This window comes from Aethalodelphis obliquidens, unplaced genomic scaffold, assembly GCF_003676395.1.
Source record: "Aethalodelphis obliquidens isolate GAN/ISIS:26980383/991018 unplaced genomic scaffold, ASM367639v1 scaffold41, whole genome shotgun sequence".
Classification (NCBI taxonomy): domain Eukaryota; kingdom Metazoa; phylum Chordata; class Mammalia; order Artiodactyla; family Delphinidae; genus Aethalodelphis; species Aethalodelphis obliquidens.
Window position 1 is genome coordinate 2,820,778 of NW_020837985.1, and position 15,088 is coordinate 2,835,865.

The following is a 15,088-nucleotide window of genomic DNA, read 5'->3' on the forward strand; positions in this document are numbered from 1 at the left end:
TTCGTGCCCCGGTCCGGGAAGATCCCACATGCCGTGGATAGGCTGGGCCCGTGAGCCATGGCCGCTGGGCCTGCGCATCCGGAGCCTGTGCTCCGCAACGAGAGAGGCCACAGCAGTGAGAGGCCCGCGTACCGCAAAAAAAAAAAAAAAAAAACAAAAAACAAAAAAAAACACCCCAAAAACATAATAGGGGTACATTCCTTCAAGGTTTCAACAAGGTCAGATCAGCACGTACACAGCGAGCCCCTATGGCGTTGGCACCTGGGAAGGGAGGCTTATCACTGAAGGAGGACTAACACAGCCATCCCAGGAAGGGAGGCATTTCATCTTTATCTTTAAAATCAACATTCTGTACTTTTGGCCAATGCACCCTTTTCTTTATTTGTCGAAGAAGATGTATGATGTATGTTTGATAAGCCACAAAACAGGCTGTTCTAGGTAGCATGTTAAAGTTCAATTTAAGTAATGTAGAAGCCAGAATGACTTCCTCTTATCTCGGTATGTGAAAATTTCTTCCATCAGCAGGAAACCTGGGGGCAAGATTTAAAAAGGGAAATTCTGCAAAAATTTGGGATCGGGGAAATGAGAGAGGAGAAAGGTGCTATAGGTCCTGGGTGAAGAGGGAAACAGCCCCCACATTCCAGAATGGCCCCTGGGTTTGTCTGGGCAAATGAAAAGACAGGGAGGCTCCCCCAAAGTCCCCTGACCCACCCAAGTGCGGTGGGAGCCCCAGGAGGCCAGGCAGATGCAGACAATCGTAGTCGCAGCTGAAACCTCGTTACCCAATACTTCGGCATCATCATGATTTTGAAATCATGTCAAAGTTCCAGGTGTCAGGAGGGTCTCCAAAACTATGGCCTAATCCTCAGTGGGAAGATCTCCAGGAATGAGTTTAATTTTCTATCAGTTGGGAGGAAGGGAACCTTGAAGTTAGAAATTAAGTTGAATTACAGAAAATAAAGCAGTCCCTACTTGTTCTAAATGTAGTGGGTAAGTGTCCGGGGCCATTCATGGCCCAGAGAGGAGTTTTTATGGGAAAAGTGTGTTTTGGCCCTGTCCTATTTAATTTTCTGTCTTGAGCTGCACTGACGTAGTTGGCATAGGGTAATGTAATGCTGGAGTTTTCTTTTCTTATTTTGATTTACACAAGAAATGTTACATTTTGGAAAATCCTCAGTCAGCAACCACTTGGTTTAAAAAAAGGATCCAATCACATTTTCAGAGATTTCCTATTAGGCTTACTTAAGACAAATGGGTTGAGTGACAGGTGATTCTTTTGGAAACTCAAAGGAGGGCTAAGGTGACGCCTAACCGTAGGGTGTGTGTCTTTGCCTGCTGCCTGCTGCTACTGACCGTGCTGCCACCATCTGATAGCCAGGCTGCCCTTTCATTCCTTCCCTTCTTATGACTAAGGGCAGTGTTCTTGTCCTAGAGCCAGTTTCTTCTTGTGGGATACTTCTTTATGCTTTTGCTCTATGCTACCAAAATGAGATCTAAACCAATAAAGTGGAATACTCCTGAGGTTGGAGGGTGAATGTAGAATGACTAAGACAGGGAGGCTGGGACATGAGCCTGTAGCTTTGTGCTTTGCTCTTCCATTCAGGCAGTTTTTGTTTGTTTGTTTGTTTCCTGGCTGCACTGTGCAGCTTGTGGGATCCTAGTTCCACTACCAGGGACCGAACCTGGGCCACATCAGTGAAAGCAGCGAGTCCTAACCACTGGACAGCCAGGAACTCCCCCATTCAGGCAGTTTAATGAGTACTGTGTGTTTTTAAATTGGAAGAGTGTGTCTTAGTGAGTTGACCTTGTGTTGAATGTGATTTTTCACTAGGTACCATACTCTTTTTAAAATTTTACTGAAGTATAGTTGATTTACAATGTTGTGTTTAATTTCTGCTGTACAGCAAAGTGACTCAGTTATACATATATATTCTTTTTCGTATTCTTTTCCATTATGGTTCATCATAGGATATTTAATATAGTTCCCTGTGCTATACAGTAGGACCTTGTTGTTTATCTGTCCTATATATAGCAGTTTGCATCTGTTAATCCCAAACTCCCAGTTTGGCAACCACAAGTCTGTTCTTTATATCTGTAAGTCTGTTTTTGTTTCGTAGATATGTTCATTTGTGTAGTATTTTAGATTCCACATATAAGTGATGTCATATGGTATTTGTCTTTCTCTTTCTGACTTACTTCGCTTCATATGATAATCTCTATGTCCATCCATGTAGTTGCAAATGGCATTATTTCATTCTTTTTAATGGCTGAGTAGTATTCCACTGTGTGTATGTATGTGTGTATATATATATCACATCTTCTTTATTCAGTCATCTGTTGATGGACATTTAGGTTGTTTACATGTCTTGGCTATTGTAAATAGTGCTGCTATGAAATAGGGGTGCATGTATCTTTTCCAATTACAGTTTTTTCTGGGCTAGATACACTACTCTTAAAATTTTTTTAATGTATGGTGTATTTATGATTATATGTGCTGCATTATTGAGTATATTCCTAGCAGGAGAGAAATTCCATTTTAACCAGACATTGTCAAGAACCAAATCCTACATTTAAAATTGTACCTGTCTGAAGATTAAAAGAATTTTCTGCACTCTAGTTACTGATCTCTTACTTTTGAAACCTGGTTTCTCTTCCATGGCCCATATCCTTCCAGTGCCCAGCACCAGAGAACACATTCAAGTCACCATGGGACAGCTGGCCTGCACTGTGTCAAGATGCCCGTGAGTCAGGAGCCAAACATAGGAATACTCCTGGAAACTACTCCCAACTTGAATGGCTAGCTAGAACCTAACCACACACAGAAGTGACTGCAAGTGCGTAAATGTATCCCACTAACCCAAAACTACATGTATTCTCAACTTAACCTACTTGGTTCCCAGAATGCCTGCAGCCACTCCAGGGTCACTCTACAAAAAGGGAAGTGGGCCAGAGGGGAAGGTGGCATGGAGTGACACAGCGATCTTAACCATTTGTGGTGAAGACATCTTACTTTTGCAAATTTTACAAAAACACATGACCTTGTGAAACGATGGTGAAGGGCCCCATGCAGGGCCTTTGGAAGGGGCCTGTGCAAGTGAGGGGACCTGAAGCTTTAGCTTCCTTACTGTCGCAGTAAATCTGCTTCTGAGGATGGGAAAGAAACTCACTAGCTGCTGCTATGCCGAGGGTGAACGTTGTGTACACACGCCTTAACTCAGCTGGTGAGGCGGCTACACATCTAGTCGCCTGAAAGCAGAACGACCTGACTCTGAAAAGTCATTTCTCAACGAATAGTTATCTACTGTGCACCTCCTCGCCCAGGCGCTGTGCTGAGGGTCAGGACAGAGAGAAAACATGGACCCCTGATCTTGAAGGGGTCACTGTCCAGCCAGGTAGATCTCTGTACTCAGTGGCATGTGCCACGTGTGAGACATGAACAGAGCTTTTAAGGGCACCCTAGCAGAGGCATGAGTTCCTCCAGACGTGAGGGTGTGGTAGAGGGAGGGAGGGAGCATGGTTGGGAAGGTAGGAGGGGTGATGCCTGAGCTGAGTTTCAAGGTGAGGAGGGTGTAGGGAGAGATGAGGGATAGGAATGCCCTTCAGCATTTTCCCTGGGCTGTGATAGGCCATCTTCTTTAGTGATTTCCTAAAGCCTGCAGGTGAGTGGACTGGCCAGGTGGGTAAGAAGCATCCAGTGGGCAGAAGGAAGGTGGGGAGTATGTTCAGAGCCCTCACTACACCCACACAGAATGATGCAATCTCTAAGCACAAGTCTGTTTTCCCATGAATGCACCCCCTGGTGGAGACACCTGGTAATACATGTACATTCAGACTGCACCACTCTATTCACTAGTCCCACGCTTTTAAGCCAGCAGCTCTAATCCAGAGAGCTCTAAACTATGTACCTAAATTTTTATTTATAAATTTTGGAAAAGAGTTATAGTACATAAAGTATTACGTACTTTACTAAATATATGCAGATATAGAAAGTAAAGATATGAGATATAAAAAATAAATCAAAATAAGAAAAATTTAGTATTTCCCCTCCTTCCCCACTAGGACCCTCTTGTATACTCATGGGGTGCATTGCATCATTTTGGAGCCCTGTGAAAATCAGTGTTGTCAAATTGTTCTTCAAAGCAGCATAGGGACAGTGGTTAAAAATGTAGACTCAGGAGTCAGCTGGCCTTTATGCGAATCCTGGCTCCACCACTTCCTAGCTGTGTGACAACCTCAATATTGCTTTCTTTAAAACACAAACAATAATAGTACACACCTCATAGAGTTCTTGGAAAGGCTAATTAATATAAAACATTGACATCAGTGCTTGGCACATGGTAAGCACTTGTTAAACATTATTATTTTCCTCAGTGCCACTATTAAAAACAACTTAAAATCTTTGGTTTTACATTGTCCTTAAAAAAACCCAGAGGGGAGGAAAAGGAGAGAGAAGCCTGGAAGGACTTCCTGAAAAAGGTGACCCCCCAATCTGAATTGGAATTTTGAGAAACACATAGGAGTTTGCTGGGTGAAGATGAAAGCAACAAGAGTCAGTTCAGCCTTTTAGGTAAACTATACATTTTATTAACACTTTTTCCATAGATGCTGTTCTTGGTTCCTATGTCTCCTTCCTGTCATTCATTCTAAATCCTTCTCCAGAACCTCTTTGTTGTTTCCAGGGGCTTTTTCACCTATTGCCTACAGGAATGCCTGACTTTCGCTCACTCTCCTTTATGCATCTCGATTATTTCCATAATCAGAAAAGTAAAACCAACCCACTTCCCAGCCTCCCCAGCAGTCGGTGGTGGGGGGAGGGTTGGCAATAAGACCCTTCTGTCCCAGAGGGGTAGGCGGAAGTCCACATGGTGGGCATCTCTTATTTCTTCTTGCTCTGCCCTATTCTTCAAGGGTCACACTGAGGCTGAGAAGGAGCCTGGGTTGCTGAGGATTTTCCTGAACAGCTACACCAGCCCTGGACGTTTATATTAAAATATATATGCCTCTCCACCCACTGCGGAACCGCTGTTTTGGAGGTTTCCGTTACTTGTCGCCAAATACACTCACACATCCGGATTAACCATGTCAATAAGGGATGTCTAATAGAGATTGATGAAAAAAGGCCCATGGGAAAGGGTACGACCCCTGAGAAGCCGGGAAAATCCAAACCACCTGAAACCCAAGAATTCAGAGGCTTCGACTACTTTGCTGCTGGTTATTGCTGCCATCTAGTGGCAGTATTTTGGAACTAAAATTCTTTCTGACCATAAACTCTGCAGATCTTTCTTCTTTCCTTTCCTCATTCATTCATTCACTCACTTATGTGTTCACTCTACAAATACTTTATGAGGATGTACTATGTGTGGTGGGCCCTCCTAAATGCAATAAGGAAATATGGTAATGAGGGGAAATCCAGCTCCTTGCCCCTTCAAACATACATACTTGGGGGGGAGATAGCCACTAATCAAACTTAAAAATGGAAAAGTATTATTAAAACAGAAAAAAAAAGAAAAAGTTGGGAAGGGTATAAGAGAAGAGCATGGTGCTATGAAAATCGTTGATAAGGATTTGACTTATAGAGGAGATGGGTAGGAGGTTAGAGAGGGTTTTCCTGAGGATGTGCCCATTGGCCTGAAATCTCAGGAAGAACCAGGTGAGACTGCAGTGAGAGCAGTCATGAAAGTGAGCTGCAACGAAGAGAGAGAGTGTATGTTGAATACAAGGGAATAAAAGGCCATGCATTTAGATATACCTGCAGAAGAATGAAACTGGACTACTTTCTTACACCAGGTACAAAAATAAACTAAAAATGGATTAAAGACTTAATATAAGACCTGAAATCGTAAAACTCCTAGAAGAAAACAAGCTATAACCTCCTTGACGTCAGTCTTTAGCAATATTTTTTTTGGATATGTCTCCTCAGGCAGGGCAGAAAAAGGGCGACAAAATAAACAAATGGGACTACATTAAACTAAAAAGTCTTTTGCACAGCGAAGGAAACCATCAACAAAATGAAAATGCAACCTACTGAAAGGGCAAAGAGATTTGCAAATGATATATCCAACAAGGTATTGATACCCAAAATATATAAAGAACTACAACTCAATATCAAAAAGACAAACAGGCCATTTAAAACATGGGCAGAGGGCCTTAATAGATATTTTTCCAAAGAATATATACATATGGTCAACAGCACATGAAAAGATGATCAGCATCACTAATCATCAGGGAAATGCAAATCAAAACCACAATGAGGGGCTTCCCTGGTGGCGCAGTGGTTGAGAGTCCGCCTGCCAATGCAGGGGATACGGGTTCGTGCCCCGGTCTGGGAAGATCCCACATGCCGCGGAGCGGCTGGGCCCGTGAGCCATGGACGCTGAGCCTGCGCATCCGGAGCCTGTGCTCCGCAACGGGAGAGGCCACAGCAGTGAGAGGCCCGCGTACCGCAAAAAAAAACAAAAACAAAAACACAATGAGATGTCACCTCACACCTGTCAGAATGTCTATCAACAAAAAGACAAGAAACAAGTATTGGCAAGGATGTGAAGAAAACAGAACCCTTGTGCACTGTTGGTGGGAGTGTAAACTGGTGCAGCCACTATGGAAAACAGTATGGAGGTTCCTCAAAAAATTAAAAATAGAACTACCATATGATCCAATAATTACACCTCTGGATATTTATCTGAAGAAAACAAAAACACTAATTTGAAAAGATATATGTACCCATATGTTCATTGCAGCACTATTTACAATAGCTATGGAAGCAACCTAAGTGTCCATTCATAGATGAATGGATAAAGAAGATATGTTATACATATATACAATGGAATATTACTCAGCCATAAAAGAGAATGAAATCTTGCCATTTACAGCAAAATAGATGGACCTGGAGAGCATTATGCTAAGTGAAATAAGTCAGAGAGAAAAACAAATATCCTATGATATTACTTATAGTGGAATCTAAAAAACAAAACAAATGAAGAAACATAACAAAAGAGAACAGACTCATAGACACAGAGGACAAACTGGTGGTTGCCAGGGGGGAGAGGGGGAAGGAGGATGGATGAAATAGATGAAGGGGATTAAGAGGTACAAAGTTCCATCTATAAGAAAAATAAGTCACAGGGAGGTAATGTACACATAGAGAATATAGTCAATAATATTGTAACAACTTTGTATGGTGACAGATGGTTACTGGTCCTATTGCAGTAATCATTTCATAATGTATAAAAATATCAAATCACTATGCTGTACACCTGAAAATACTTTATGTTAATTATAAGTCAATTAAATTTTTTTTAAGTCTATGAAAAAATACATTGACATAACATAAATGGAGTCAAGTAATAGTGTGTTATCAGTGAAATAAACACAGGCAGATGTCCATTCAGGAAGCTGTGAGACAAGGTCTAGGGCAATGTTACTGTGGACAGAGAGATGGAGATTCCCTGTGGAACTATGTCAAGGCGGGTCAAGTCCATCAAAAATGGAGATGGCTTTGTTTTAAACACCGAGGGCAAGAACAAGGCATAAGTAAAAGTCCCAGGTTTCTGACGTGAGTGTCTAGGAGACTGGCAGGGGCATTTCACGAGCTAAAGAGAAGTGGGGAGAAGTGAGTGTATTTTGGAAGTGTTGAGTTTGAAGTGCCTGGGAGACACCACGTAGGGAGGAAATGGTAGACCATTATACCCATAAAAAGAAGCATTCAGTGAGGGAGGAGGAAAAGCAACAGGATGTGTTCTTCAAAAGGTAAGAGAAGGAGGGCTTGATCTCTTCTCCACACTCACAAAGCATGAAGAAACTGAAACTCCAATAACATTTAAACTTATTTGCGAATGTACCAATAACACAAAATTGAGTTGTGTGAAGGCAAGAACTGCATCTTATTCAATTCTCTGTGCTTTAATGAGCTTAGCACTTGGGGAGATTAGCAAATAGTTGGTGTTCCAAATATGCAGAAGTGATGCTGAAATGAATGAACAAAAGAAGAGGGACCCAGTGGAAGGGAAAGGCATTCCAGGTGCAGCCAGCAGAGTGAAGAAAGGTAGGAAGAGAAAAATAATTAAAGGGAAGCAATTATTCCTCCTTATTTTCAGGCTCCAGGATATCTCAAGCTGTGGACAAAAGCTCTTGTATATACAGCCAGCCCAACACAGTTCAGAACCTCATTCCTACAGGGGGGAAAGCCCTTAAAGGATTGAATGTAGCCTCTTGTGAGGCATATGATCCCTTGGTCTTCAGTATGCTGGCGTCTCATCAAGAAGAGATGGTTATACAAACGCATCTCCAGGTGGGATCTCTGTGACTGAGATTAAGGTGGAATTAGATCTTTCTGGCCACTCTGGGAGGGTCAGTTTGTGAAAAAGTTTGCCCAACCTCCTCTCTCCTCTCCAGCTAATCTCCCTAGCCTACTTCTCCTTTACTAAGTAACTATCCTCTTCTGTATTTGAACTCATGGGTTGTCTACAATCTTGTTTATTATGGTCATTGCTGGTTACTTTTGCTTTGTTCTGATATTAATGAGTTCAAGTGATGGAACTGGTGGGGAAAGTGAGGTCATGTGCTTGAGTGACGGGGATCAAAGTGGCCATCTACAAGTGCGGCTCATTTGTAAATCTGCAATTTTAAAAGGACCACTTCCAGCACTCAGACATTGCTGGCTTTTAATCATATCCCCCCATATTTTGTTTACTTCAGGTTAAAAGTAAGGTGTAGTCTGGGTCAAAGTTTGTATGACCTTAGTTTAATTATTGTTGCAAGATGTCAGACTGATGTTGGAACAGAAAGAAACCTAGAGAAAGAATATCTTGTAAGATATGACTTCTTCCATCCCCTGCTATAAATAATAAACTAAAGGGAGTTTTGATTTGTTTGAGACCCAGAAAAAATTTTTCCTGACTGCATCATAGATTTTCTGCAGATTTTTCTAGTAAATAAAAATAACATTTGTTCATCATATACAATTTATAACTAGAGAAAATGTATAAAAGAAAATGGAATCATCTGTAATTGCATCACATTACAGGGAATCTCAGTGAGTCAATGTTCACATATTAGAGCATGCCCTAATAAATTTATTTATGTACAAAAATTAATAATTGCCATGATCTAAGGCACAATTATAGATTTTGCAATTAGCACTGCAATAAGAGTAACATCCCACGTCATTAAAATTTCATATGATCATCATCATAATTGTATAATATTTCCATCAAAAGGATGTACCGTAATTCTTTTAACCTTTCATCTTTAGGTTTAAAACAACAAGGACCATTTTAGTGTATCAACCTTTGTCTGAATTTATGATCATTTCTACATTTATGGAATGGGTTAATAGTTAAATAAGTATGAACATGTTCAAGCCTGTTTGTGCTCAAAGCAATCATTCTCTTAATAACTATAGTATTTGCCAAGCCATTACTCATGGCCAGGAACTATATAAGATGCTGGGGCCATAGCAGTAAACAGAAAAAGAATATCCCTTATCCATGAGAACATTATTTGCTACCAGGGGAGAGGGGCTTTTAAGTATAAACAAATAGCAAAACAAGAGCTAAAGAAGAAATTACAGTGTTAAATAGGCATAATGTGGAGGGAAGAGAGTGTTTAATGAAGGCCTCACAAGAAGATGACCTTCAGACAAATCACCAGCCACTGTATCTTCTAGGGGAAGGGCATTTCAGACAAAGGGGACAGCAAGTACAAAGGCAAGAGCACAAGAAAAGGTTTGGCCAATTTTATAAAGGAAGCGAAAGGAGATTGGTGTCCCTAGAATGTGTTTAGCCAAGGGAACAGTTCCATCTCAGGCTGAGATTTAGGCGCCAGATTTAGGTGCAGCACGGGACTAAGGGAAGGCTTTCTCCAAATTCATTGCATCATTCCAGGTTCACTTCTTTCTTTTGATCTGTGAGCAGCATTGCAGAGAGTATCTGAGGGTTCTGCAGGATACCAACTAATTTGAAGTTTTTAAGCCGGCAGAATTCCTTCTTGTTATTAATTTCCCCTTAGGCAGGAACAAGGAACGGTTGGCCACAACAAAGATGGCTGCAGCGGCCTCACACGGCAACGGCAACGTCGACGCCATTCATCAACGAGCGCGATATCATATAGTTCCGCCTTGCCGGTCAAACGTCACTTCCGGCCCCAGCCAGCGGCGAGCGCGCCTGTCTTCCGGCTTTGGGCTTGGATGTGCGGACGGAGGTGAGTGGTCTCCGAGTCTCGCGGAGGGAATCGCAGGAAATGCGGAGCCAGCAACATGGACAGGTCAGGCGGGAAGTCCGCGGCTGTTGTCGCAGTTGTGACTGAACCTCGGTATACCCAGCGATACAGGGAATATCTCGAGAAGCAGAAACTCCTGGAGGGACAGCACCGTGTGGAAAAGATGCCGGATGGCACCGTGGCGCTACCGGTGCTGGGAGAGGCCCTCACTGAGCAGCACCTGCGGGAGCTGAGGAATCGTGTGGCTCCAGGCAGCACCTGTGTGGTAACGCAGCTCCTGAATCCTGTTCCTTCAAAGAAGGCCCAGGCTTGTTCACCTGCCCAAAGGCTGTGTCTTGAGGTGAGTCGCTGGGTAGAGGGCCGCGGAGTGACGTGGTCAGCTCAGCTGGAGGCTGATCTGCCCCGATCTTGGCAACGACATGGCGACCTCTTGTTGCTGAGTGAGGACTGTTTCCAAGCCAAGCAATGGAGAAACTTGGAACCAGAACTCTGGGAGACGGTTGCCTCGGCACTTGGCGTCCAGCGTTTGGCCAAACGAGGGCGGGTGTCACCGGATGGCACTCGAACTCCAGCAGTGAATCTGCTGCTGGGCGACCATGGCTGGGTGGAGCATGTGGATAATGGGATCCGATATAAGTTTGACGTGACCCAGTGCATGTTCTCCTTCGGAAACATCACTGAGAAGCTTCGTGTGGCATCGCTGCCCTGTGCTGGAGAAGTGCTGGTGGATCTCTATGCAGGGATTGGTTATTTTACCTTGCCTTTCCTAGTTCATGCTGGTGCAGCCTTCGTCCATGCCTGCGAGTGGAACCCCCATGCTGTAGTTGCTCTGAGAAATAACCTTGAGCTCAATGGAGTAGCTGATCGATGCCAGATACACTTTGGGGATAACAGAAAACTGAAGCTCTCAAACATTGCGGACAGGGTGAACCTGGGGCTTATTCCCAGCTCTGAAGAAGGCTGGCCCATTGCCTGCCAAACGCTAAGACAGGATGCTGGAGGCATTTTGCATATTCACCAAAATGTGGAATCTTTCCCAGGGAAGACTCTCCAGCCTCCTGGAAGCAGTGAAATGGAAAAGGAGTATTGGTCTTCTCCTCAGCAAATGATCACCAACCAGTTGAAAAATGGAGCTGCCAGTGATTCTAGGAGAAAAATGCTGTCAGTCGCCACCAAGCCAGAGTGGCAAAGGTGGGCAGAAGCTGCAGAAACTCGAATTGCCACTCTTCTTCAACAGGTGTACGGGAAACCGTGGAAGACACAAATCCTGCACATCCAACCAGTGAAATCCTATGCTCCCCACGTGGATCACATAGTCCTGGATCTGGAATGCCGCCCCTGTCCTCTAGTTGGCTAGAGAAGGTGGATCCTGAGACAGGAGGATCTACGTGTGAGTGACCCTTAAAGCATCAACTCAGGCTGGGGCCTCACCCCTCTTGTCTCCTGGTAATCTATTTTAATATTTTGTTGCCCTAAAAGCAGGCTGTAAATCAATGCATATTATTTCATTTGTCTTCCATTAACACCCTACAGAATGAGCTACGTATCTGGAAGAAGTAGTGTGGCTCATTGAAATGAGGCCTGGCTGTGCAATCGTGAGTTCTGACCTCAGTTCCATCTAACCTGGGGTACATGGTTCCAGTATTCCTTTGGCCTTGAATTTTCTCATTTGCAAAATGAGGGATTCTTGGCAAGGTCTCACATGGCTGTCACCTAATAAATAGTTATACACAGGGCATTGGTTATTTTAGAGTGAAGGACGCAGTGCTGTTTCCAAAATCACTGCAGCTACAGTATGGAAACTCACCTGAGTGGGGCCAGGATGGAAGCAGGGAGACGGGCGAGGAGGCTTCTGTGGCGGTTCAGGCATGAGATGATGGTGGCTCGGACTAGGGTGGTGGCAGTGGGAGGTGAATGGATTTGAGAAGTAAAATCAATGAGTCTGAGCATTGGAGTCCAAAGCAAGGCATTCAAGTGGTGCTGCTTGGTTATGACTGACTAAATTAGGGAGGGAAGAGGACAAAAGTTACTCTAAATTACCTCCATTCATCTACTTTAGCATTCCTAAATGAGTAGGTGCGGGGAGGGTGTGTCTTAGGTTTATTGTAGTAGAGAAAGTGTTAAGAATGACTGCTTTAAATGACAGGGCAGGGAAACTAGACTTCCAGCCCTAGCTAGTGCAGTAGCTGCCAATTGCTAACTCATTTTTAAAGTTTGAATTAAAATCTTAGATTTTTACAGGCCTCAGTCTCCCTTTCCATCTTCCTTCCCTGGCCAAGAACATCAGGGCCAACATAAGGAGCTCTAAGGAATGTGAGATACTGTGTTTTCCAAGCCTCCCCTTATTTTATGGCTGTCTGCCAGTGCCATTGTTTACTGTTGGAATGACTACATGTAAGGAATCACTGTTTACCTTTAGGATGAGTAATTGTCGAGAATCAATTTTCAGACCTTTGTTTTGGTGCACTTTGAAGCCATCTGGGCTTCAAAGTGCACCAAAACAAAAGTGTGGTTTGGGAGTTCCCTGGTGGCCCAGTGGTTAGGATTCTAGGCTTTCACTGCTATGGCCTGGGTTCAGTCCCTGGTAGGGGAACTGAGATCCCGCAAGCCGTGTGGCGAGGCCAAAAAAAGGAAAAGGGTAAAGTGTGGCTTTATCAGGATTTTGATTGTACCTGGCATTTGTCTGGCTGCGGTTGGGCTGGGCTGCTTGTTCTCTTGCAGCAGTGCCAGTAAGGACAGGATTGGTGCTGCTTGTGTTGTTCTGGAAATATTAAATGCCTACTATCAACATGAGCCACAGGAAATATGAAGAGCCATTAGATACTGTCTCTGAGGAGCTCCCAAGCTAGCAACAGACGTAACACAAATGCTGCAAGAGTCAGAACGCAGTAAGTGCCGTATGAGTGATAGCTCGTTGTAGGAGTGTAAAGGTGGGGAAGGAAAAAAAGCTGAGAATTGAATGAGGAGGTCTTCAGAGAGCTAGTGTTTGAATTGGCTCTTAAAAACAGGGTGAGATTTTGTTAAGTGGAGTCTGATGCTGGTTGAAGAGACTAACAGGTGCCAGAGTTTGGAAGCTCAGAGTGTTTGGGGTGTGGCCATTCGATCAGTTTGGAACAGAAGCAGCAGTGAGAGATGTGCTGAAGGTGGGGGTCGCTGTAAGGATTAAAAAGAAGAGTGTCTAGTGCAGAGTAGGCCCCCAGGAAATGTTGGCTATCATGTGACCCCGCAGAGGGAGCCTGCTAGAGTCCATTCCCATCCCACAGAACGGCCTTCTTGCCTTTGCCTTCATTTCACACACTGGGTTTCTTCTCACACCTGTGCCTACAGCATCGTCTCCTCAAGCTAAAGATGCCAGGCGGGGTTTGAGCCAATCTAGGGGGAGAAACAGGGAGGAAGATGAGTCGGAGCTGCATGTCCAGGGGCTGAGGAATTAGCTTCCTGCCATAAGCTGTGGGAGAGGCGGCTGATGTCACGTGCACCCAAATGAATTCATTCAACTTGTTATACGTATCAGGCCCTGAGTGTTAGTGGGGAAGGAAGATTGACATGGGCTCTGCCTTCGTGGCATTTAGGTTCCACTCATTCAGCTCCTGGCTCCTCTACTTTCTATGTGACCTGAGGCAAGTCATGAATCTCTCATGATTTCGTTTCCTCGTCTGTATGCTGGAGTTAACAATTGAACATATCCTGAAGGAAAGTTGTTGGGTTTAAATGAGTTAACATATGTTAACTGTCATCACAGTGACTGGTATATCGTGGATATTTCAGTCTTTGTATGAGGGGAGCTACCATTTCCCAATTTGGCTGTGAGGGATTGCTGCACATCTGCTTTACTTACAGCAGAGTGACTTTATTTTGAAAGCCATTCACTGGTTTATTAGGATGTTCTGTGAATTTCCCCATCAGGCACTATGCGGAGGGCCAGGGACGTAGAGGTGAGTAAACCTGAGTCCTGCCCACAATGGAATCACCATCTGGTGACATGGACACAGATGAAGCAATGTCAGTACTGTGTACTAAGTGCACATATAGAAACAAGTGGGTTTTTACAGGCACATGTAGGATCTGGGTTCTGGGAGGTGGAGAGGGTGGCTGGGAAGGCGGGAGCAGGGATGCCTAAGCTGAGAGTTAGAGAGTGCGCAGAGTTACGTGTGATGGGAGAGAATAAGGGTCCCTTGATAAGCCTCTTCTCCACCTGAGTATATCCATTTACAGTACAGTTTTCTCCAAGCACTTGCTGGATGGCCTGACCTGGAAGAGACATTTAGTGGCACCAAGGAAAAAAGACTGAAGGGGTCAGGAGGCTCATGGCGTCCTTACAGATTCAGTCCAGGAATTTGTAAAAGCTCTAAAGTCTTCCTTTGCGGGCATTAGTATTAGTTGCTGATTAATGTACCCACTTGATGGAGAAGTTGTGATTAAAAAACAATAATAATGATTTTATCAAACTCCCTCAACCGTGAGCTGCTCTATTCATTCACTCCATAATTTTAATAAATTACATGCATGTATTAATACACGAATATAATGTATATATTTAAAAGGTACAAACAGAGAAATTTAAAACGATGAGACACAAATATATAGAAAAAGCATTTTTTTTTTTTTTTTGAGGTACGCGGGCCTCTCACTGTTGTGGCCTCTCCCGTTGCGGAGCACAGGCTCCGGACGCGCAGGCTCAGCGGCCATGGCTCACGGGCCTAGCCGCTCTGCAGCACGTGGGATCTTCCCGGACTGGGGCACGAACCTGTGTCCCCTGCATCGGCAGGCGGACTCTCAACCACTGCGCCACCAGGGAAGCCCAGAACAAGCATTTTTAATTCAGTTTCTTCCACCCTGGGCACACGTGTGAGAAGAAACCCCAGTATATGTC

At 44.0% G+C, this 15,088-nt stretch overlaps 1 protein-coding gene across 4 annotated transcripts in view; it reads left to right on the forward strand.

Annotated features, from left to right (window-relative positions):
• The window catches only part of TYW2 (tRNA wybutosine-synthesizing protein 2), a 64,020-nt gene that overhangs the window by 41,568 nt on the left and 7,364 nt on the right, over positions 1-15,088 (forward strand). For 2 of the 4 annotated variants that reach the window (XM_027132414.1, XM_027132416.1), the window contains exons 3-4: positions 2,675-2,834; positions 10,006-14,668. In XM_027132414.1, coding sequence (XP_026988215.1) covers positions 10,253-11,572 — 1,320 coding nt within the window. In that variant the 5' untranslated portion in view covers positions 2,675-2,834; positions 10,006-10,252 and the 3' untranslated portion in view covers positions 11,573-14,668. Of the gene's footprint in view, positions 1-2,674; positions 2,835-10,005; positions 14,669-15,088 lie in introns of those variants that run through there. The other 2 variants (XM_027132415.1, XR_003438352.1) reach the window with 2 other exon arrangements.